A 25204-nucleotide genomic window follows, 5' to 3' on the forward strand; every position below is an offset into this window, starting at 1 on the left:
ACCACTATTGAAGATAATTAACAGCCTTATTTAATGATGTTCTTCATCAGGCGATCCTCTGCCACCTCGCTCTTTTGGGTCTTGATACGTTTCCTGGGTAACTCTGCTGGGGTCTGAAGCCGCAATGTTGTTTTTTTGGCCTGCTCAACCTTGCCTTGACTTGGAACAGGCCGCAACGATTTCTTAACGATAGTTTTTTTCCCCACTTTCCTCACTCATATTACCGAATGCCTGTTCATCATAGCTGCAAACCGCTGGGTACATTGCAATGCTTATAAACGCCCGGAGACGCCAGCATTTGTCGCTTTATTTCATTTCCACACATGCGATCACAACGAAACCAAGGAGAATTACAAAATTTGAGCTCCAGAATCGAACTTACAAGCAGTTCCGACTCCAAGAAAAGTGTTCATTTGTTCAATTCGGACATTTTGGACGTCTCCGGGAGGTGTGTGTTGAATATGACGGTTCAGTGATTGCCAGGCTGGTGTTGGCTCAGTGGTTAGGGTGGCGGCTTGGGATACTCGGGTCCTGAGTTCAATCTCCATCGGCCGCTGAATTAATACACCAGGGGTTGACTCAGCCTGTCATCCTTCCGAGGTCGGCGAAATGAGTACCAGTTTCAGTGTGTGTACTGGTAGAGGGCACTGCATCAGCAACACAGTCGCGCTTCAACAAATGATAGCTACCCCGGCAGCTAAACTGCCATTCGACCACCACCAGTGATTGCCATTTGCATGCCAAGGGAGCCGTTTCTTCTCAACTGTTTCGATTTAGTGCTTGCTTGAGTGCTTAAGCCACTTGGCGAGCACTCTCTAAGCTGCTTGGTTGCTCGTTTCAGGAAAAAGTAACTGTGCTTTCAATCTCACATCAATTTCAATCTCACGTCGCACGTTTCCACCTTTGTTGGGTCCTGTGTTTCCATGCGGTGGGTGATTCGGGAGGTGTCTCTGTAGTATTGTGTTGAATGACATCATGACATCGTGGGAAGACTGCACATATGTGCTTAATAAACGGGTCCTGCTATGGCCACCTGCCACAGTGTCTATGTCCTTCACTCAGGCTGGCTCCTTTACTAAAATATGCACGTGAAGGCGTTTATTCAGTGTATAAGTGTCATCCACTGAAAATGTGCAATTGTATTTTTACAGGACATCACTTTTTTAACCTTTTGGTAATTCACCTCATTTCGATATCGATACAAGTAAGAAAAAAACAAGGTCCATCTGACCAAGTGGGTGCCATGTTTGTTTTAGCTGTGAAGGCAGAGAGTATACATCGACATTTTGTGTTCTGTGGCTTGGTACATTTTTGAATTGAATTTCGCTAATTACCCACTTTAAATCCTCTTTCAAAGAACGCTGTTTCAAGGTAAGTGTGTGTGTGTGTGTGTGTGTGTGTGTGTGTGTGTGTGTGTGTGTGTGTGTGTGTGTGTGTGTGTGTGTGTGTGTGTGTGTGTGTGTGTTTAAACTGTATTATCACAATGGCATTTGGCACCGGTGTGTGTGTGTTATTGGTTATTGGTTGTTTGGCATGAAAGAACTCGATTTCCACAATGATTCAGCATACAAAGTAGAATCTTATATTCAAATACGTACGTGTACATAAGGAAGAAAATATAACATGAAATTCTCCATAAAAAACACACACTATGGCAAGCCCTACATATGAAACTGGGACGAGTGGGGGAAATGATTTAACAAGCAGGATAAGAGAGAAATAGCTTTTCATCTGCGAAAGAGTAATTATTCCCATAGTTCGAAATCAAAATAACTGCTTTCTGCTACTGGGAAAGGAGTGAAATAGTTTAAACTAGAAGGGCACTCAGGAGAGCACATACCTCTGTTTATCGATAAAATTCTAGTCGTCGGATCCGGATCTTCACCAAAATTCATTCAACTCTTCCTTGTCACACAACCAACATTTCTATTAAGTTTCATCCGAATCTGTCTGCAACTTTTTGAGCTATTGTGCTATATATGACTTTTGGCCATATATAGTGGAAAATGTATAGTGGGTCTTCTCAATGGTGAAGAATCACTTAAAAAATATAGTAGTTGGATCCGGATCCGGATCTTCACCAAAATCTAATAAGTTCGTCGTCATCACACACCGAAACTGTCCAAAAAATTTCCTCCTGATATGTCCAAAACTTTTTGAGATATCCTGTACACAGTATAGCCAAGAAGACAGACAGAAAGCGGTGAAAACATAACCTCCTTCACCTTCGGTGGTGGAGGTAAAATGGAGGCAAGGCCCAAGTACAGCCAATTAGAAAAGAGCACAACAGCCACTTCGAAGGTTCCCCAGCGTTTAGAGGCACAGACAGTTAAACAGATCAAGGGAGTGGATCATAATTTCGGAACTTTCTCAGCGTCACTCCACAACACTTCAAGGTTCCCCAAAGCACCGAGAACCCCCCCCCCCACACCCCCACTTCCCAAATCTCCACTCAGCCTGTTCGCAAACTGCACAGCTGCCCTCTCATCCTTGAGCTTGCCGGCATCCAGCCGAGGAGGGAAGGGTACCATTCTCCCGGATTTAAGCTGAAACTTCAGAGTTGCTACCAACAGACGCTTCACGCCCATCGCCCTCCCCCAAGGTGATGCTTCATGCACATCACTCTCCATCAAGGCCACGCTTCGTGCCCATCACCCTCCCTCACGGTGACACTTCACCCTCCCGCAAGGCGATGCTTCACCCTCTCTCAAGGCAATGCTTCGCGCCCGTCACCCTCCCCAAGGTGATGTTTCCCTTCCCTCAAGGCAACACTTCATGTCTGTCACCCTCCCTCAAGGTGATGCTTCATGCCATCGCTCTCCCCAAGAAGACACTTCACAGCCTTGGCCCTCCCCCAAGTCGATGCTTCGCCCTCCCTCAAGGTGACGTATCACCCTCCCCCAAGGCAACACATTACCCTCCCGCAAGGTGGCACTTCTGCCTCTCTCAAGGAGACGCTTCACGCCAATTACCCTCCCTCAAAGCAATGCTTCACCCTCCCCCAAGGCTATGCTTTGAATCTGTCGCCCTCACTCAAGGCGACACTTCACCCTCACTCAAGGTGACACTTTATGCCCATCGCCCTCAGCCAAGACGACGCTTTGCTCTCCCTCAAGGCAATGCATCGATATCCCCCAAGGCAAAGCTTCGCTATCCTTCAAAGCAACGCTTCGTGCCCATTGCAGTCCCCAAAGGTGACACTTCAACTTCCCTCAAGGCGATGCATTGTGCCTGTTGACCTCCTAAAGACAATGTTTTGCCCTCCCCAAAGGAGACGCTTCGCCGTCCCCAAGGAGACACTTTGCCCTCCCCCAATGCGACACTTCGTTCTCCCCAAGGCGATGCTTCGCACTCGTCGCCCTCCGCTAGGTGATGCTTCACCCTCCCCTAAGGCCATGCTTCACTCTCCCCCAAGGCGATGCTTCGCGCTCGTCACCCTCGCCAAGGCTATGCTTCGTCCTGCCAAAGGCAACGCTTCACGCTCATCACCCTCCCCAAGGCGACACTTCGCCCTCCCGTGAGATGACACTTTGTGCCCATCGCCCTCCCACAAGGTGACTCTTCGCCGTCCCCCAAGGCAACACTTCACACCCATCATCCTCCTCAAAGGCGACGCTTCGCCCTCCCCCAAGGTGATGCTTCACCCTCCCCCCAAGGCAACACTTCATGCCCGTCGCCCTCCCCAAATGCGACGCTTCGCCCTCCCCCAGGGTGACATTTCACACCTGTCACCCTCCCCCAAGGCGATGCTTCACCCTCCCCCAAGGGAACACTTCACGCCTGTAACCCTCCTCAAAGGCGGCGCTTCACCCTCCCCAAGGTGAAGTTTCATGCCCATCGACCTCCCCAAGGCAATGCTTCGCGCCCATCATCCTCCCCAAGGTGACGCTTTGCCTTCCCAAAAAGCGATGCTTTGCCCTCCCTCAAGGCATTTACAGTTATTGCATTTACCTTGAAGGAGTCTCTTTTTTAGTAGAGTTTGAGATGACAATGGTATTATCCAAATCATAGATACTATCAATTGCTTCCATTCTTGTATTTATTAAGGAAAAAAGATGTTAAAACTTTTGAAACCCTGACCCAAGTATTTGAATTATTTTCTGTCGTTATTCGGCAGACAGATGAGTTTAGCATTTCTTAATTTGTTTTATTGCTTGTAATTTATGAGATTCCTTTTGGGCATCTTTTATACTCTTTATAGCACCCGCTACATTTCCCACAGCAGAAGCAGTTGAACCAATTAGGTCTTTATGTTAAAGAATAGTTGAACCGATACCCATTAGAGTATCAATTATCCCATCTCCTTTTTTTCTAAATTGATGTCCAACACCCCTTTGTCTCTTAGGTTTGCAGTTTCCTCCACCAAGGTACATACCTTCACCCTTGTAGTACGGCGAAAGGAACATCCATCCCCTGTAATTATTTTATATTTTCCCAACTCGTGTTTCCTCACAATAACCATCGTATTTATTTATTGGAAAACTTCACGAAGGTGAATTCTGATGGATATAATTTCTTCATTAAAAGAAATCATGTGATTATCTTGGTCAGTTATCCTAAAATTTACTCTGCATATGGTTTTTCCTGACACAGGAAGATAAACCAGATTTTTTGGTTCCATATTTAATTTATAACCAATAGGGTTGAGTATGTGCTGAATGAAAATATTATTTGTTCTTATTCCATCATTGTAAGCGCCATCAATCAAATCACAGTGAATTAATACCGAATTTATTCCTGAGGATATTTGAATGACATTATCAATGTAAAATGTCCCATTAGTTTCAATCTTTTTTGAGGAGAAACCCAATAACTCTCCAAATGAATTCTCAATTGTGACATCAACCTTGCAGTTATTTTAAAATTTCATCGTTGATTTTGAAGTATGTTTTTGAATATCTATAATAATATTTTTGGTTCATCACCCTGTTCTTTCATACGGCAAGCAATTTCGGAAGATATTTGAGAAATCTCATATGCTCCGGGTGAAACTGTTATCATTTTGTATCCACTTCCCGGGTTATAACTAAACTTGTCATTTTTCTCTGTGATATTAAATAAGTATGAGAAGTTTCCATAGACAATAAAGACACCTCATATTATTTTGTTGCGTCAAGTTGTAGTGGGTATGGGAATGAAGATGTGTGGTCGCTTGTTGTGAAATTAAATCTAAGGATTGTGCTTCTCATCTTATTTAAAATGGGATAAAATGTCTTTGTATTGACATTTATTAATTATTTTCATGTTTATCAACTGGTCTAAAATGGCTGATGCTTCATTAAAACAATTGTTATTTCCAGCCTTCTTACTACCTAACAGCAATAACAGTCTATTAACTAATTGTGATGGGTCATTTGGAAGAAAAGTAACACCTGAACCAAGGCAACTTAAAGCCTCAATAATGTGTTTCTCCTTTTCATTCTTCCTTCCTTTACCGGCAACAAACACTCCATAATCATACGAGTTTAATAAATCAATATATGCTCTATCATGCTCATTTTTTATATCCAATGGTTTATCAAAATACTTTGATTCACCCTTCACAGTTGAACCTTGTTTTCCATCTTTTGTTCGAAGAAACATTAATCTCAGAGTTAGTTTAACAGGGGGTTGAGCAGAACTCAAGAACCTTAATTCATCATAAAATATCGATCCCTTTTCTTGAACAAGATGAAATATTGTTGGTTGTTCTGTTGGAATGAGTCCTGCTTTGGTTTTTGAATCCACTGAATATTCATTGTTTTGAAGAGCCTTCACAATATAATCAGGGGGTTGATTAATCTCTTCCAGTTGTTGAAATAATCCTTAATCATCATCTTCTAATTATCCTCTATGCTGTAATTCTTCCTCCATCATTTGACTGAAATATTTTAACATTTGAAGTTTTTTAGTAGTACATTCTATTGTGGAAACTGTGGAAGCTTCAATAATTTTTTCTTGGGAAGTTTTTTAAGTGGTTTAAAAATTTTCTCTTGTTTTCTTTCAAATGCTTCTTCACCTGTTAGTTTCTGTCTGCATTTCTTCTTTATGTCTTCCTTTTGTTTAACAACTTTTGAAACCAACTCTTGATGTTCCGTAAATCTTCTTGCTCTTTCTTTCGCATCCATTTATTTATTGGAAAATATCATTTAATGAGTTGTAAAGATTAACAGCGAAATTTTCCTTTTCTTCATCATTAAAGTAGATGTGTTCAAATAAATCCTTTTCTTTTAATATTTTATTAAATTCTTTATTAACATTAATACGAGTTGAAATTTCTTTTTCACGATTACGTGTGTCTCTGCTTTTCATTCGTTTGCGTTGAGTTTCTTCATCAACATCAAAATCGAATGATAAAATCTGAACCCCATTACCACTCAGATGTTTAATAATTTGTCTCATTCCTTCTGGATTAGTTTCTAATATCCCAAGACCACCAGATTTTAGTTTCTTCAACTCACTCTTACAATGTGAATATTTAGTTGTACCAAGAGAAACCTCCTCAGATATTTGACCTTCATTCCTCAATCGCATATGTTCCTCAACTGAAATATAGTAATAATCTTCACCTCCTACTTCTCCAGGTCTTATTGCTCTCGTTGTTGTTGATACAATACGAACTACATGGTGCTTTTTAAGCAAATTTACAATATTTTCATTTGTACTATTAAAGAATCTTGATTTATGAAAGTGTTTTTTTTTCCAGAAGCAAAGTTACCCACAATATTTATAATAATAGTTATCATTTATATATGTACTGTACTTGCTTCTAAAATAAACTATATATCCCTTAATATCTCATCTTGTTTCACAACAATATACTTATATTTTTCAGTTGTGTGCTTCATATAATCCCCAAATTCCTTTTTACTACATAATGTAGAACAATTGTCTCTCCAAAAATTGTTTATATCTATTGAATTTAACTTTAATAAAATAAAAGTATTAGCATTGTTTCTTATTGAGCGATGAGGGAGTTGAAAGGATGATTGACGAAGATAAATACAATTACAAGATGAATGTCTCCCCCTTGTGTCGTAGCTATCCATTACCGTTTGGTTTCTCTCATTAACACAATCAAGGATAATGAGGTTCTTTTTTGATTTATCCAAATCTTGGTGTGAAGGTATATCATCCATATTATCACTAAGAATACAAGTTATCGTTTTTGATTTCTTTTTGTATCTCTGTGCATCACAAATTGTTGAATTATATCTTCAATGTTGTAATCATTTCCTTTGTTTTAAAGTTTACGTAAACCGATTATATCTTCTTTTTGAAGACCAGTATTAAAACCTTTTGAGAGTAGTTGATACTCAGGTTGAAAACTCGACTTTGTGAAAATTATTAAATTATCATAATCCAAAAAGTTGGGAGTATGGAGCATCTTTAAAAGTAAGCAGGTTTTTCCAGACTCGCTTGAACCAACTATGAGACATCTTAATGAATTTGGAAGATTTTTATGGTTGTTAAATTTTATCTTATTTTCCCAAATGGGTAAAAAATCATTCATTTATATATATTTGGAAAACAGGTTATTTAATTTGTTATTGCCTTTTTTAGAAACTCTATATTTTATCCTAAGTTCGGGTTTAATTTCAACATAATCCATTGTTTTATTTGTACAATATATTGTGTTGATATTTCCCTGAAAATGGCAATCGTGAATAATATATAAGAACAATCCTTTGAACATTTCTCTAATGCGTTCAGTTTCTTACATTGTAAGGAAAGGTGTGTTATCACCCTTATACTTTACATTCATTTCTCGAATCAATCTTGGAAAGTATTCATTTTTTGTGTAAATATAAAAGAACTATATTCCTTTTTATATTTTTTTTATTTTCATGAATTAGAAGATAATCACAGAATATACATTGTTTATCGGCTTTTGACTGTGTTTAATCCCACTCTATCACATGCAAGATAATTCTCAAATTTGTCATATGGAGAATCAGGCAATTCAAGGGGCTCAAGATCTAGTATACTATTCATATTTATAAAGTAAAACTTTACTTCAAATAAAATTCATATTCAGTATCATCTTCGGTACTTTCACAATCATCTATAAAACTACTTTCATAACTATCATGTGAACACAAACTCTCGGTATCATAAGTATTGCTTGAACACAAACTCTCGGTATCATAACTGTCTTCTGTTCCAACAGAGATACCATCATCACTCTAATAATCTTCAAAATCTTCAGTTGAATAATGACTCATATTTAATTATTAGAAAAAAAACATTACCATCTATATCGATATACTTTTTTTATTAACAGATTCAACGACAACATTTTTTTATATTAAAGGTAATTTATAATGATCTTGAACTACTATTGAACGAAATGTCATTTCACCTGATATATTAACATCTTTTATTTCATCAGGTTTTACATCCTTAGGGTTGTTGAAAAAAATACAAATTTCTCCTTGCACATTACATATGGTCTTATTTTTTCTTTCTAAAGCTTCATTCATCAGGTTTTAATTATTTTTTGATACTTCTTTTTTCATTGCTTTTTCTAGTTTTGAATATATTGCCAGAAGGAGAGGAGAAAATTTTGTTTGAGCTACTTTAAGTGATGTTCTTCCACATGTACTAAAAGCCCTTCCACTGAAGGAAATTGAAGAACTCATATTATTCACCAGAATTGTTTTTATCCAATAGTTGTTATATTTATCTTTATACAATTTTACATCCTCGACATATTTCTCAGTATCTTTTACAAATGAAGGGAGTGATTGAAACTTGTCTTTTGTGTCTTGATACATTGTATTTATTAAGTGAAAAAAGTTGGAGGATAAAATGATTTTAAGCACAGATTCACCTATAAATTAAACAAAATTTTCATTTAGAAAATTTTATTTTAAGCAAAGTTTTAGTATATAAATATGGTGAATACAACGTACTGCGATGTTTGTAATCATGAATATAAATGTTATAAAAAACACCTTCAAACCAACAAACACACATTCAATCTTTTCAGACAAATATCTCCACTTGACCAAGAAACAAAACATTGTGATAGATGTGATTATGATATTCTTTAAAAATTTTTTATAATAAACACCTTCAATCATGCAAACACAAGAACAATGAAGAAAGGGACGGTGCCACTAAATTTTCCATTGAAAACACTGATGGAGCATTTAAAGGGCATATATAAAATAAGATTGTTTCATTTTCAAGACACTGGACCATCTTCAATCATGGAATCTGTTGATGTGGTTAAACAAAGTATTGCAACTATAACTAAAAACACATTAAGTGAAATGAAAACTTTTAAGATTTATATGGGAGTAAAATTAAATATGGAAAGAGAAGGTGATGAAACTACTCCCCAAATGAGGACAAATCCTCACGTTATCTCATCATTTCAAGATTTTGTATGATGTGATGTTTACGATGAACTCCAGAGACAAGAACAAGATGTTGATAACACTGTAGTAGGTAGTGGATTTACAATTACAAAAATAATATTACAAAAAAAATTACATATACACATCTTAAAATCAGATCCTCTTCAAGCTTCTTCTTATCTTGATTTACCAAAAGAGATAAAACTTAAGAAAGCGGTTGTTAACATTCAAAACCAAGATAATAAATGTTTTCTATGGTCTGTTCTTGCTCACTTACATCCTCTACAATGGAATCCTGAAAGGGTTGAACATTATAAGAAATACGAGAATATATTAAATGTTAAAGATTTAAAGTTTCCAATGTCATTGAGAGATATTCCTAAATTTGAGAAAATGAATCATCGATCTGTTCAGGTAAATGGATTATCGGACACAAATAAAGTTCAGATATTAAAAATTTCAAACAACTATAAAAATGATGAAACACACATTGACCTTTTCTACTTTACTTCAAATGAAAAATCACATTATGCTTTCATCAGAAATTTATCAAGATTAACGAAATCACAACTATACAAGAGAAAATGTAAAACGTATCCTTGTAAGAGATGTCTCAACTCCTTTCACACAAAAGAACGATTAAATCTGTGCTGTGTCACATGATTGGGTTTTCGTATATCATGCCTCGCCCGCTAGGGGTGGCAGAAGTGTACTTCTGGTCGCGCAATAAAGCGGAGTTGATTCTGGCCCGCGTGCTTCTGGCGTCCCACTGCACCTCGTACACTCTAGTTGGCTGACGAGGATGGTTGAATATGGACTTGTGCCCGTTTTCGACGGAGACGACTTCGAATTGTTTTCGGAGCAATTGGAATGCTATTTCCACGCGAACGATGTGGTCGACGAGAGCAAACAGAAGTCGATCTTGCTCGCTTCGCTTTCGCCCGAGCATTATCGGCTACTGGGTGATTTGGTGGCACCGAACAGGCCCTGGGATGACGAGCTGTCGTTTCGGGACATTGTGGAGAAAATGAAAGCCCACATGGCGCCGGAGAAGTCATTACAGCTCGCTCGATTCCAGTTCGATCGCCTCTCGAAGGGTGCAGAGGAACGCGTCGCTGATTTTGTGGCGCGGATTAAGCATTCTTCCGTGGCTTGCAAGTTCACAGCGGGGGAGTGTCCAGCTCGGCTCAGAGATCGTTTTATTGCTGGTTTACGAGATGCGAAGATGGTTTCAGTGGTTTTACGGCTGAAGGATGAAGCCATTACATTCGACTCGGCGGTCAGCACGGCTACAGCGGTCGAGCAGACTCGCGGGGATGTTCGAGCCATCACCGGCCACACGGGGTCGCGAGCACCCCGGGACGCGCGCACGACCTTCGATCGGGTGACCCCGCGGACATGCTTGGGATGTGGAGGTCGACACCTGCGCCGTGCATGCCCGTGTAAAGGCAACGTTTGTTTGAATTGTCACAAGGTGGGTCATTTGGGCGCGTGTGTGCCGTGGGGCGACGGCCACTGTTAAGGTCATGGACGGCGATGTACGAGGCGACTCGGGGCGGAACCAGCGGCTATTGTTGAGCCTGTTTTCAATTGGCCCGGCGACGGCGCGCCCGATGACGGTGGAAGTCGAAGTGAACGAAACGCCGATCACGTTCCAGGTCGATACGGGAGCAGCGGTGTCGCTCATAGGCGAACAGACAGCGCGTAGACTCAACGGCCTGAAGCTTATCAGGTCAAACCTCACGCTGTTCACGTACACCCGTGAGAAGATAACGCCAGTCGGGATGGCAGACGTGTCTGTGAGGTATCAAGGCCAGGTCGCCACGCTTCGGGTGTACGTCGTGCGGGGGAGGGGGCCATCTCCCCTCGGCCGAGATTGGATGGCCCGCATCAGAATAGACTGGGCCGCAGTTCACCTTGTGCAACCCGTGCCGAGCCAGTGGGAGGATCAGTTGGAGGAGATTCTTCAAAGACATCAAGGGTTGTTTAGCGACGACCTTGGGAAACTCAAGGGCATGGAGGCAAAACTCTTCTTGAAGGAGGGGGTGGTTCCTCGGTTTTGTAAACCGCGTCCAGTGCCGTATGCCCTGCGGGACAAGGTCAAGGGTGAGCTGGATACGCTGGAGGCCTGTGGAGTGATCGAACGGGTGTCGTGCTCGGATTGGGCCACCCCGGTTGTCACGGTGCTGAAACAGAATGGAGACGTCCGATTGTGCGGGGACTTCAAATCCATGGTTAACCCGGGGCTCAGCGTGGAGCAATATCCATTGCCGTCAATCAATGAAATATATGCACGATTGGCGGGGAGTCAATACTTCACGAAGCTAGACCTGTGTGATGCATATTTTCACCTGCCGATGGATCCCGGGAGTAGCGAGCTTTTGACAATCAACACGTGTCAAGGACTCTATCGATATACCAGACTCTGTTTTGGGATTGCTTCGGCCCCAGCTTTGTGGCAGAAAGCCATGGATCAGGTTTGCATTGGCCTGCCCGCTCAGACCTACCTGACGATGTGCTCATTGCGGGGAAAACGGCGGACGAGCATCTTGCGAACATTGCCCAAGTGCTGACAAAGCTAGAAGCATGCGGCCTGCGCTTGAACAGGGACAAGTGCGCGTTCTTCAAGCAGCGCTTGGAATACCTCGGGCACATCATCACGCCGGAGGGGCTGTTGAAAGGTCCTCGGAAGGTGGAGGCGATTCAGCACATGCCACCGCCTCGCGACAAGACGCAGCTGCGCTCGTTCATTGGTATGGCCCAGTATTACCAAAGGTTCGTGCGCGGGCTCAGCTCACAACTTGCGCCGTTAACGCGGTTGCTCAAGAAGGACGAGCGCTGGGCTTGGGGGCCTGCACACCAGGCGTCGTTCGACCGCGTCAAGCGGCTGCTCACAGAGGATACGGTCCTCGTGCACTATGAGCCTGCGTGTCCGCTCCTATTGGCATGCGACAGCTCTGTATATGGCATCGGGGCAGTGCTCTCCCACAGGATGGACGATGGTTCCGAGCGGCCTGTTTGTTTTGCATCCCGGACCCTGTCCACAGCAGAGCGCGGATATTCCCAGATTGAGCGTGAGGCTCTCAGCCTCGTCTGGGGTGTGCGGAGGTTTCATCAATACCTGCTGGGGTGGCATTTCACTTTGCAGACGGATCACAAACCGCTTCAATTCATCCTGAGACCCGAACGCGGGGTTCCGGTGGTAGCAGCCGCGCGAATACAGCGGTGGTGTCTGTTTCTGGGTGCTTACAATTATGATATTCAGTTCCGAAGCACCGAGAAGCATGCTAACTGTGACAGGCTCTCTCGCTTGCCATGTGCGGAGGGTCCAGCTGCGTCTGAGTTGGGCGACCGGGTCGATGTGTTCGCGCTGGGCCAGGTCCAAAGCGGGCCGGTCATGGCCAGGCAGGTCGCGGTGGAATCGGCTCGTGATTCGGTGCTTGCGCGTGTCGTCCAGGCAATTTCTACGGGGAATTGAAGCGATCTGCCTTCGACACCGGCATTTCAACCTTTCACGTCACGCGCAGCGGAGCTGTCGTTGGTCCAACGGTGCGTAATGTGGGGAATGAGGACGGTGATTCCACCGAGGTTCAGGCAGCGGTGTTTGGAAGAACTGCATGTCAGTCACCTTGGCATCGGGAAGACCAAGAGTCTTGCTCGTAGCCTGTTGTGGTGGCCGGGGTTGGACAAAGACATTGAGCAGTTGGTTAAGCGTTGCGCCACGTGCCAGACAGATGCTGATAACCCGCGTCGAGCTTCGGGTCTCTGGCCTGTGCCAGACCGAGCTTGGCGAGGGTCCATGTAGATTTTGCGGGACCGGTTAATGGCAAAATGTTTTTGATTGTGATCGATGCATTCTCTAAATGGCCGGAGGTTGTAGTAATGCAGGATACATCAGCAAACATTACAGTAGAGAAACTGCGGACGATCTTTGCTAATAAAGGGTTTCCGGAGATCCTGGTCTCTGATAAAGGTCCGCAGTTCATCGCGGGTGTATTTGATGAGTTTATGCGCCAGAATGGTATTCGACATCTAAGGTCCGCACCGTATCATCCTGAGACGAATGGCCAAGCTGAGTCGTTTGTCAAGATGTTGAAGCGGGCTTTGCGCAGGGGGGGTGTTGCACCTGTGCAGACGGTGGTCGATGTCTTTTTGCTCCATTACAGGAACGCAGTTCATCCTGTCACGGGTGATTCGCCTGCCATTCGTCTCTATGGACGGGCTTTGCGGTCCAGGTTGGATTTGCTGCGACCTGGAGGGTCGGGGAGTGGGGCAATGTCACGTCCGACGCGGCTGCGCAGTTTCGAGGTGGGGCAGCGGGTAATGGTGCGCGATTATTTCCACGGTTCCAAATGGGTGCCTGCGGTGGTCTCTGTGGTGCTGGGTCCGGCGAATTGCATGGTGCGGACTGATGGTGGGGATGTGTGGAAGCGGCACGTGGACCAAATGCATTATCGCTGTTCAGCGTCACCCCCCCCACACCTCCCCGGGCCGAACGATGCGGGACCCCCACCGGTAGTATCGCCGGCACTTGACGTTGTATCGCCGGAGCTGGTTGGGCCGACGCCAAGGGGGTCTTCGCCTGATGCCGTCCTACCTGGGGACGTCGAGAAGGCTGGGCGGTCGGGGGTGGCTGGTGTTGCGGAAAGTGCGAGTCCGGCGAGGGTGTCACCTCGACCGAGCCGGGAGGCGTCTGAGCCTGGGCTGTCTGGTGGCGCCGCCCGTCCGAGGCGGGTTAGGGTGCGTCCGCGGTATTTGGAGGATTATGAGTGTTGATGGGTTTCAGATGGTCATGTTGTGATTGTCCGTTCATCGAGTGACGGGTCATTTTACGAGGGGAGGAGTGTGCTGTGTCACGTGATTGGGTTTTCGTATATCATGCCTCGCCTGCTAGGGGTGGCAGGAGTGTACTTCTGGTCGCGCAATAAAGCAGAGTTGATGCTGGCCCGCGTGCTTCTGGCGTCCCACTGCACCTCGTACACTCTAAAATCAACATTCAAAATATTGTAGTAATCAAAAATCAACCATAATCAATTTACCAAAAGCAGGTTCAAACATATCATTCAAAGATTTTCATAAATCGATAATACATCCGTTTGTGATATATGTTGATTTTGAAAGTATCCTTGAAAAGATAAATACTGTTTCTCCAAATTCAAATAAATCATACACAAATAAATATCAAAAAATTACTCCTTGTGGTTTCTGTTATTATATCAAATCATCTATTGGTGATGAATACAACAAGTTAGAACTTTATAGAGGAGAAGATGCCTCAGAGGAGTTTGTAAGACGATTGGAAAAAGACTGTATAAGACAAAGAGAAATAATCGTTAAAAACCTATAAACCAATGTCATTAACAAAGGGAGAGAAAAAGGAATTTAGAAAGAACAGTATCTGTCATATTTGTGAATAGAAAATTGAGGGAGAGGTCAAAGTTAGGGATCATTGTCATCTTACTGGTAAATATAGAGGTCCAGCTCATTCCCATTGTAATCTTAATTACAAGCCCCCAAACTTTATTCCTGTCTTTCTTCACAACAACGCTCACTATGACACACATCTATTTATAAATGAATTTTCAAGGACATCTGGAGATATTTCTGCCATTCCTAACACAGATCAAAAATACATCTCATTCAAAAAACAATTCATACATCCCCCATAACCCACATCAGATTTCTTGACACATACAAGTTTATGGCAAGTCCATTATCTAACTTAGCATCAAATATTAAAAACGTACCGAATCTTAAATCACATTTCTTAAATCAAGAAGAGATTGATCTCTTATCACAAAAGGGAATATATCTGTATGCCTACATGGATTTATTTGAGAAGTTTAAAGAAACACAACTTCCTTAAAGGGAAAGTTTCTCTCGCAAGTTGAATAAAATCATATTTCCGATAAAGATTATACACAAGCTAAAAAGGTTTGGGAGAAGTTTAATATAAAGAATCTTGGAGAATATCATGATTTGTATCTTTAAACTGATGTATTGTTATTGACTGATGTGTTTGAAACTTTTAGAACAGTCTGTCATAATAAAAATTCTTATGGATGTAACCCCACTCACTATTACACGGCCTCCGGTTTGGCTTGGAGTGCTGTGTTAAAAATGACAAAACAGAATTTGGAATGAATCAGTGATATAGGTATGCTTTTAATGATAGAGAAGGCTAAAAGAGGAGGAATATCTCAAGTATGTTCCAAGAGATATGCTAAAGCAAATAACAAATATCTTCCTGATTATAATAAGAATGAGGACAACTCTTTCCTGATGTATTATGATGCTAAAGGCCCAGTCACACCTTGACGTTTTAGCCAACGTATGCCGATTTTTGAATTTTTTTTCTAAAACGCTGGCACACGTTGAATAGTTATGGGTAAGTTTTGATAACATTGAGAGCACGCTGAAAAACACTGCCATACGTCGTTGTACGTTGGCTTTAAACGTTGTACTTTTTGGTTGTCCTCAAATTTTTTCATGCTTGAAATTTCACGACGTATGCCGGCGTATGACTCACACGTTCCGCTACGCTGGCCACAAGTTGTATGCACGGTCTGCGATCGTTGACAGACGTTAACACATGCTACTTCTAAGTTAATCATAAGTTGAGACACGCCGAGGTAATGTTTAGCGTACCCGAAACTTATTACTAACCTATGATTAATGTGTTGCTGGCACGTTACGCGATCGTTGCCAGACATCGACAGACGTTACTTTTAAGTTACTCATAGGCTGAAAGGCGTCAGTATAATGGATCGTCCTTGCGTCAGCGTCCACGGCCACGGCCAGGACACTTATTTGCAGCATTCTTCAAACTTTTCTTCGGCATGACGAGGATGTTCACACTTCGATGTTGAGCTTGGCTATGATTCCAATTGTCCATCAGCAGCGTCTATTTAAAATAGTCGAGTTTGAGCGTTTTAACACGTTCAGAAGAAACGCTTCAAATTTCCAAACCCCAGCGTCAAAAAACAAAGGCGAGTGACAGCAATTTAAATCGTTCATTGTAAACAATGAAAATAGCTGAGTGGTACCGTTTAAAAGTCGTTGAGTGTAAAAAAAATCCAATTGTTGAGCGCAAGCGTCTACTTTCAATAGTGGAGATGCAGCCATTTAAATCGTTGAGTGGCAGCCTATGAACCTACCCGTGGACACGCGGACGCAAGGACGATCCATCATAACCCACACCCTCCCCCTCACACTCACCTACTACTGCCAACATGAACAAACTACTACTAATACTAATACTAATACTGATACTGATACTGATACTGTTACTGCTGACATGGACATCGACTCAAAAAGGACTCGAAAACACTGTTGGGTTCCCCTTTTATGAGCAGCATTTTTATATACCAATTCCCAAAACCGCTGGGAACACGTCTTTATATGGCAGTTGTAAGCTAGAAACATGTTAATTTATTTTTTTTGTCGACCGGAAGACGTCATTGGAATACGTCTACATACGTCAATGTGTGTTGGGACTACGTAAAGAATTGGTTCAAAGCACGTCAAACATAAGTAAGAAATAAGTTTCGCGTAAAAAAGACATTACCGCGACGTGTTTCGACTTATGAGTAGCTTATAAGTAGCCTTTGTGGACGTGTGTAGGCGTCCGCATATCGTGTGTAAAACTTATCCCCATCGCATGCGGAACATGTGTCATACGCCGAGTACGTCGTAAAATTTTGAACATGTTTAAAATTTCTTGACGTACTCTACTTACTACGATGTATGATAGCGTACTTTAGCGTTCTACTCACGTATACCAAACTTACTCATACCGTATTTGACGTGCCCCAACGTTTTAGACACATTTTTCTTAGGTCGGCATACGCTGGCAAGATCGCCAAGGTGTGACCACGATGTTGACACTTCCATTTCTACGGCAGTTATGATTCGAATCGTTGTGCGTCAGCCTTTTAATAGGCTACGTCACGACATCGTCGGCGATGAGTGCAACGCGCTATGCCTAAGTTAGACTAACGTTGGGCATCGGTTGTGTAGGCCGACAACAGGTTCAGCATTCGTTGGTATAAGTTATCTATAACACAACGAAACGTTCTGTGTCCATTACCAATGCGTTATACATAAGACCAAGTCGTTATGAATACGTCCGAATCTTTAAAAAAAAACATCAAAAGTTCAACGTAAGCCAGCGTTTTAAATACATTTTAATACGTTGCCATCCCTGGCTAAAACGTCAAGGTGTGACCGGGCCTTAACAATTTGTATGGGTGGACTGTCTCAATCTTTACCTTATGGAAAACTTAAATGGGTTAAAGAAAAACATTATAAAAAGTTTTACAAGACATTATCTCCTCTCATAAAGAATTGGATGAAGCTGAAGTTGGATATTATTTTGAGGTTGATTTAAAATATCCAGAAGAACTTCATCACAAACATAAAGACCAACCTTATGCCCCTGATAAAGAATGTCCAAGAAAAGAATGGTTAAGTGATTACCAACAGTCATTTAATATAAAAGGTAAATCTCCAGAAAAAAAAACTACTTGCTGCATTAAATGATAAAGAAAGTTATGTTTTGCATAAAAAGAACTTGAGACAATATTTATCTGCAGGGTTGAAAGTGAGGAAAATTCATTGGATTTTGAAATTTAAACAAAGTCATTGGTTAAAGAAGTATGTTGATTTTAATACAAAAAGGAGAACAGAAGCAAAAACAGATTTTGAGAAGGACTTTTATAAATTAATGAATTATGCTGTATTTGGAAAGACTACGGAAAATGTTAGGAATTGACAAAACATAAGACTTTCTACATCTTTTGATAACAGGCTTCAAAGTTAATTAATAGACCAAGTTTTGAATGAGCAGAGGTGTTTTCAGAGAACTTTTGTGCTATTCATTTGAAAAAAAGAGAGTATTGAAATGGATAAACCTATTTATATTGGAACTTCAATTCTTGACTTGTCAAAATCGTTAATGTATGACTATTACGATAATAAATTAAAATCAAAGTATAAGGATAATGTTTCATTGTTATATATGGATACAGATGGTTTTATATTAGAAATTAAGACAAGTGATCTATATAAGGATATGATTGATAATATTGATATATATGATACAAGTAATTATAAGTCAGGTGATGTGTTGTTTTCATCAAAGAATAAAAAGGTTATTGGTAAGTTTAAAGATGAATAGGGTGGGAAGGTCATGAGTGAATTTATAGGATTGAGATCAAAGTCTTATGCTTTTACATATATTGAAAAAATAACATTGAAAGGTGTGATGAGAAGCTAAAGGGAAGAAAGAAAAATATAATCAAGGAAACAATAAACTTTAAACATTATTACAACTGTTTAACCTCAAAGAAGGAAGAGTACAGAAAAATGAATACAATAAGAAGTTATAAACATCAATTATATACAGAAGAGATAAATAAGAAAGCATTAGGAGCTTTTGATGATAAAAGATATATTTTAGAGAATGGAATCAATAGTTTCCCTTATGGTTATAAGTATGTGTTAAGATATTGGGTTGGGAATTTTAACAGGCTTCCGCAATCTTTTTACTGACTTATAAATGATGGAACAAGCAATAACCAAACAAAAGAGTGGAGATGTAATCAGCCTTGGTATTGAAATGGAAAACATACAGAATGTGAGAAATATCAAATATGTCTTATTGAAGAAATAACTGGGGTAAAAGTCGATAAAACAAATAAGTGGATAAATTTAATTAAAATAAGTTGGAGGATGTAAAGAAAAAAATTAATATCCCTGAATGGACTGAAAACTTTCATGGTTATCAATTGAACAATGGAAAAACAATTTACCACAATTTCAAAATGATATGTGGCTCAGGATGTGGTCAAACAAGAGCATTGAGAGAAGTTTATCATTTCATTTCTGCTCAAGAAAGACATTTAAACCAAGAACTAAGTTCCAAAGTAATCTTTGTGAATATACTCGATGGTGATGAATGTAATAGGAAAATTAAGTTATTCCCCAAAGTAGAACATGGACAAATATTCATTGGCTCGCTCTTTGAGTGGAATGAAAATATGAAAGGAAAGAAGTGCTTTTTATCAGTAAGTCTCAATTTTACATTTGCTTGTATGGGAGTAGCAGAAAATGAGTCTCTTATTTTGGGCTTTTGGGGCTTCCGTCAGTCTCAATTTAACATTTGCTTGTATGGGAGGGGGAGGAAATCAGTCTCCTATTTTGGGGTTCTTGAGTCAGAAAGTTTTTCCCTTTCCCCCCATTCATTTGAATCGCTGCCTCAGAAACCCCATTTATCCTATACTCACACCTCTCTCTCTCCCCTCCCACACCCCTCTCTCTACCTCAACCTTCCTCTCTCTCCCTACCTCCTCTCCCCCCCCCCCTTCCACCTCTCATTGCTTTCTTTATATTGCTCCCACCCCTTCTGGAGTGTATGGCAAAGTGTGGTGAGGCATCACTCCACTCCTTCTCTTCCTAGCTCTTCCCCCTCCCCTTTCCTTGCTATCCCCCACTTCTTTGCTCCCTACCCTTCCTCCCACACCTCTCTATCTCCTCACACCCAGGGCCGGTGCTACCATCAGGCCAACGAGGCAGCTGCCGATGGCACAGACCTCAGAGGGTCACAGTTTTATGCAAATTATTGTTTTAAGAAACAATAATAACAGGAAAATAACAGGAAATAGCACGCAAAGTGTCTGAAATTGAAACTTTTATGAGACGTTTTTAACTTTGTTTGTTTTTTGTTTCTTTCTCTGTCTGACTGTAAGCAAAATATTGTGGTAAAATAAATTTAGCAGCTTCAAGTTTTGTGCTTTTGATGTTTTCTACAAAACATGTTTTTAAAAATGGAAGTTGGCAATTTTTTTTTTTTTTTGGGGGGGGGGGTGCAAGTAGCTGGCCTTGCCGAGGCCTTGCCTCTCCCCTCCCCCTTTCTCTCCCCCTCCCCTTTGATTCCCGTTAGTGAAGCGACAGGTAGTATTTGCTAGTAATAAATAGAAAACCCATGGTGAAAAAAGGTGCAGCCTTGTGCACCCAAGCTGGGGAGAAGACATGCGTCATGTGGTTGAGTCAGAGAGCACTCCAGGCATCTCGCCACAGGGGCTGGTGTCAGTATCATCAAGAATTGGCACGTTTGAATTGGAATTCAATTTGACTCTCTTCCAACCATGCTACTCCATGGCTCCGTCTCTCCAGCCACCTAACATGCACGCTGCTCGTCCTGGGCTCATTCACCAACTCAATCTCCCGCATCAACTCTAGTTCCACTTACCACTCCTCATCCACATTTAAATGAAGCTCTTTGATTGAACCAAAGCTTTTACTGGACGAACACAAAATTTGCAGTTATTGACACGTATTCAGACTTGTTATTCCCAGTTTATTTGTACAATTTTAACATCGTTAGTGTGTATGCATTTGCTCTGCTTTAGTTGTTGTTGATGGTTTCCTGAATCCAGTCCGTGAATTTACACAAGTTTGTGTATACACCAGGGTGGCTCTGCTCTGCACATCCTTCTCCCCAAGACACGATGCCTTTGAGCTCACCATTGCAAACCACTGGGCCGCCGGAATCACACTGTGAAGGAAACAAGTTCATGTTTTGGGGAGTTAATACATTGCAGCTAAAGTTCGTTCTCAGTGCAAGGCTGACGTAAAAAAATTTTTATTTACAGTTGGTAATTTCAACACAGTACAATATTTTACGACTACTACTACTACTACTACTACTACTACTACTACTACTACTACTACTACTACTACTACTACTACTACTACTACGACATCTTTTTATATCATGCCAGTTATTCCCACCTTCGAGTGGGTGGGCAGGGGAACATTTTTGGAGCAAGTTTCTCAAGGAACCTGCTGACTAGGCCTCGTGTTTGGCTGATGGTGACATAAATTTGGAATTTGGCCAAGGTGCAAAAGATAACTCGCATACTCATCACGATTGTTGGCCAAGGTGCAGAAGATAACTTTCCCACACAACATGTTCGAAGGAGCCCCATGGGATCTTTAATGCCCATCAACTAATGCTAGCAGACAGGAGGCCCAGTTATCATCCATCCAAGGGATGGCACACACATTGATCGATATATTGTTTTGCTTGCGATACACAAGGGTGACAATACATATATATACATATATATATATATATATATATATATATATATATATATATATATATATATATATATATATATATATATATATATATATATATATATATATATATATATATGTTACGGATTCTCGTCCGCCTGTGTGCGAGCAACCGCGTTTAGCCAATGGCGGCCATCTCGCCCACCGAACGGACAATCCAGTCGTGGCTTTCCGGATCAATGCCGGAAACCAGCCACGGGTGTGTTTTTAAGCACTCCACAGCCTAGTCAATATTCTACCTGCGCGTGACAGGGTCAATCGCCGAATTGTCGATATACCTAATTATTCACGTGGGCAGACTTCAACGGGGCCGCTGGGATACGAGCCGCTTAATGCAGCTCGCTCCGTTTTGGGATAACCGAGCGGGGTGTTATCGCGAGCCCCGTTGGACCCAATCACTTTACCGGCTAGTTAAAAACCAACTATATTCCGAGTGCAAGATGGCAGCTCAATTAAGGGAAGAGGACGTAACGAACGGGTGACATTCAAACAAGCACATTTATTTACAAATATAAGCACGTAAGCAGTCATGTATCAATCAAGCAATTTGTCAAAGCAATTCATGTAATACAAGCAAGACGAAGAATGGGGGTAGGTACAAGACGCGAGCAAGACAAAGAGCTACGACCGTCTATTTATTATGTACATGCACTTAACAATTCTACTTAGCGGACAAGGCGCCACAACGTTCATTCGAAAGCAAAGAAAAACGCCAGGACAGACGAGGGGCAGACTGGACCCCTTGTGGTCTTTATTGACACGGAGCTATGTAGACCGCAGAGGCTCCGCGAGACCGGGCTGGCTACCTTCACCTCACTGGGGCGACCCGCGACGTCCCGTCTCCACGGCCCATGGTAAGGCACGGCTCAGCAGGCCACGCGCCTTGGCTCCGCTGCGCTCTCTCTTCATTTCTACACACCTCCAGACTTTCCGACCTTGCCAACCGCCAACTCAGACCTCCAACTCAGACAGACCGACCGACTCAGGTAGAGAGACTCTTTCACCACCTCGCCAACTGCCAACTCAGACCACCAACTCAGACTTTCCGACCGCCAACTCAGACCTCGACCACGCGTTCAGCGCGCTCTTTTATAACCACAGCGCCTCGCCCCCCACTTTCTCGGTGCACGGGGGAAAATTCCAGGAGAGATCGGCTCGGCTCTTTTGGTTTAATCACTGCCTCCCCGCGTCTCTTCCGCACGTGCTTCTCGTTGGGGGGGGGGAGGGGTGAGGCCATCGTCCGTTCTCTCCCGACGAATGTCAGGCTTCTCGCAACCCTGCTGAGGTGGCAACGTGGTGGTTACGGTGGCTGTTGTAATGGTCACGTGGCTGGCGTTTTGTGGTGGTCGTGAGGGTGGTGTGGTTGGGCACTTGTGGTTAAGGTGGTCGTGTGAAGGCAGTGGTGGAGAAGGTGTTGGTGGTGGCGGTGGTTGTTGTGAAGCGGTTGATGAGAGCGATGTTGGTGGTGGAGGTGGTGGTTGTGAAGCGGTTGGTCCAAAATAACGATAGTAAAAAAGAACCGGCTAACTCAAAAATCACAGCCTTGATCACACGAATATATCCCATTAGACAACGGTGGGGAAATCTATCTGAACACAGACTTATTGGCATAACTGATCTAACGACCTATATGGTGCTCTGCGAATTTCCACAGCCGTAACAATATATATATATATATATATATATATATATATATATATATATATATATATATATATATATATATATATATATATATATATATATATATATATATATATATATATATATATATCTGGGTCATGATTTGAACACAGGTAGACAGATCATAGGTGAGTGTGCATACATGGAGGCCATGTTTCCAGAATATATGTGTAAGCTTGAGATTTGTGAGTTTCATTAATTAAGTGTAAAGGGAAAATAGGTTCAGTTCCAAATATTTTTCGTGATGGAATGAAGCTTTATGGGCTCATCCATCTCAGGGCTCATTGCCAAAATGGTGATGCAACGCTTTGAAGAACTAACACTACATGCTGAACCTTCTCCGAGGTTTTGGCTGCGGTACGTTGATGATATATTCGTGATCTTAAAGAAAACAAATGTTGACAGTTTCCATGCGAAGATCATGTCAACATGGCCAGCAATACAGTTCACGTGTGAAGTAGAACAAGCTGAAACTCTACCATTCCTTGACGTATAACTTTCCAGGGACAGGAATGGCAAGTTACACTCGCAAGTGTATTGTAAACCCACCCACAAGGACATAGTATTGGACGACTGAACTACCGAAGTGGCCATCCCACCTGTTACAAGAGAAGTTATGTTTGCAGCTTTGTTGATCATGCAAAACCACACTGTAGTCACTGTGAACAACGCCAGATGGAGATACTGCACATCACTCAACTTCTGCGACAAAATCACTATCCTAATGCATTCATCAAATCTTGTCACCAAAAACCTAAGCACAGCAGCAACAGTCCAGTCACTTCAACACACACGGTGGCATTTCCATACATACAATGAACTTCTGAAACCTTAAGCCACACACTACATCAGTACAACGTTAACATCACCCACAAACCCCACGTCTTGACTGGACTGAGAAGTTCTGCTTTTCATGCATTTGTCATCTGCTGGCTCTCGTTAGTCCTTCAATATTAAGCATTATGTACCGTATATTGCTTCATTCTCTCATCTATGCTCTAAACAGTGCCAAGATAAATTCCATTAGAATGTTAAAGGAACAGTTGATGGCAGGTGGTATGATGTGAACAGTAATAGACGGGTTGGGGTCCATGCTTTTGAAAAAGATGGTTTTTCGGCACTTCTTGCATCATGCAGTATCCATTGTTGTTCCATCTCTTGTGAGGGAGGACAAGAAGGAAAAGCATGTGCTCGATAATTATTTGATCAGGCACCATGTCTTGGAGAATAGTGACAAATTAGAAATCTTTGATTTCAGGTGAGACTGCTGCCAAGCTCCATTATGATGAGAGTTCAGGCTTCCTTCAGTCAGAAAGACATCACATTTTGAATAAGAAGCAAATTCGCTGGATAGAAACTGCTTCTTCATCAGCCGACATGTACCACGACTTGAAAGATGGGCAGGGCAGCTGCATGCAAGATGGGGTGAACTGATGCATCAAATAAGAGTTATTTATGAAATAGTAATAGGAACTGTCATTGTTTGAAGGAAAAGAAGCGTTAGAGCATTGTTTTAGTAAAAAAAAAAAAAAAACCCAAAAACCTGAGTGTAGGCCAAATCATCTCAAACCGAATGGTCGCTACCAAGAAACAGCTAAAGAGATAGAAAGGAGATCGTAAGTGCCAAATGGAGCAAACGATGAGTGGGATCAGCAAGAGTGAAAAGAAGCATCACTTCGACCAGAAGTTAATATGTTCTATTTTCAGAGGTTCTATTGGTAAAATGGACGTGGTTACGGGATGTATGCTTTTCAAAGAATACATTTGTGTGGACGCGATTCGACTTTGTCACAGTATGTGGCTGTGATTTCAAAAGAGATAATGCTGGATACATTGTTTATGCCACTTAACAGAGAGTTATTGATCTTGAAAACAAAAGCATTTGCAAGTCAATAGCTCTGTGAGTGTTTCACAATAAAGTGACGCCAAAGACAACAAACACCTTTTGCTATGAACAAAGCAAATAACTAGAAGGGCACTCGGTAGAGTGCATATCTCCACCACATAATGCCTGATCCATGTGAACATATCAG

At 41.8% G+C, this 25204-nt stretch overlaps 1 protein-coding gene across 2 annotated transcripts in view; it reads right to left on the bottom strand.

The window, feature by feature from the left end:
* Positions 1-20689: 20689 nt before the first annotated feature.
* Positions 20690-25204, bottom strand: part of LOC147027142 (trypsin-2-like) — a 55528-nt gene continuing 51013 nt past the window's right edge. For both annotated transcript variants that reach the window (XM_085883317.1, XM_085883318.1), the window contains exon 5: positions 20690-20901. In XM_085883317.1, the coding sequence (XP_085739443.1) occupies positions 20752-20901 (150 nt within the window). In that variant the 3' untranslated portion in view covers positions 20690-20751. The remainder of the gene's footprint in view (positions 20902-25204) is intronic.

Source organism: Eptatretus burgeri, chromosome 5 (assembly GCF_056783735.1).
Source record: "Eptatretus burgeri isolate ZD-2024b chromosome 5, Ebu_testis_v1, whole genome shotgun sequence".
NCBI classification, from domain to species: Eukaryota; Metazoa; Chordata; class Myxini; order Myxiniformes; family Myxinidae; genus Eptatretus; species Eptatretus burgeri.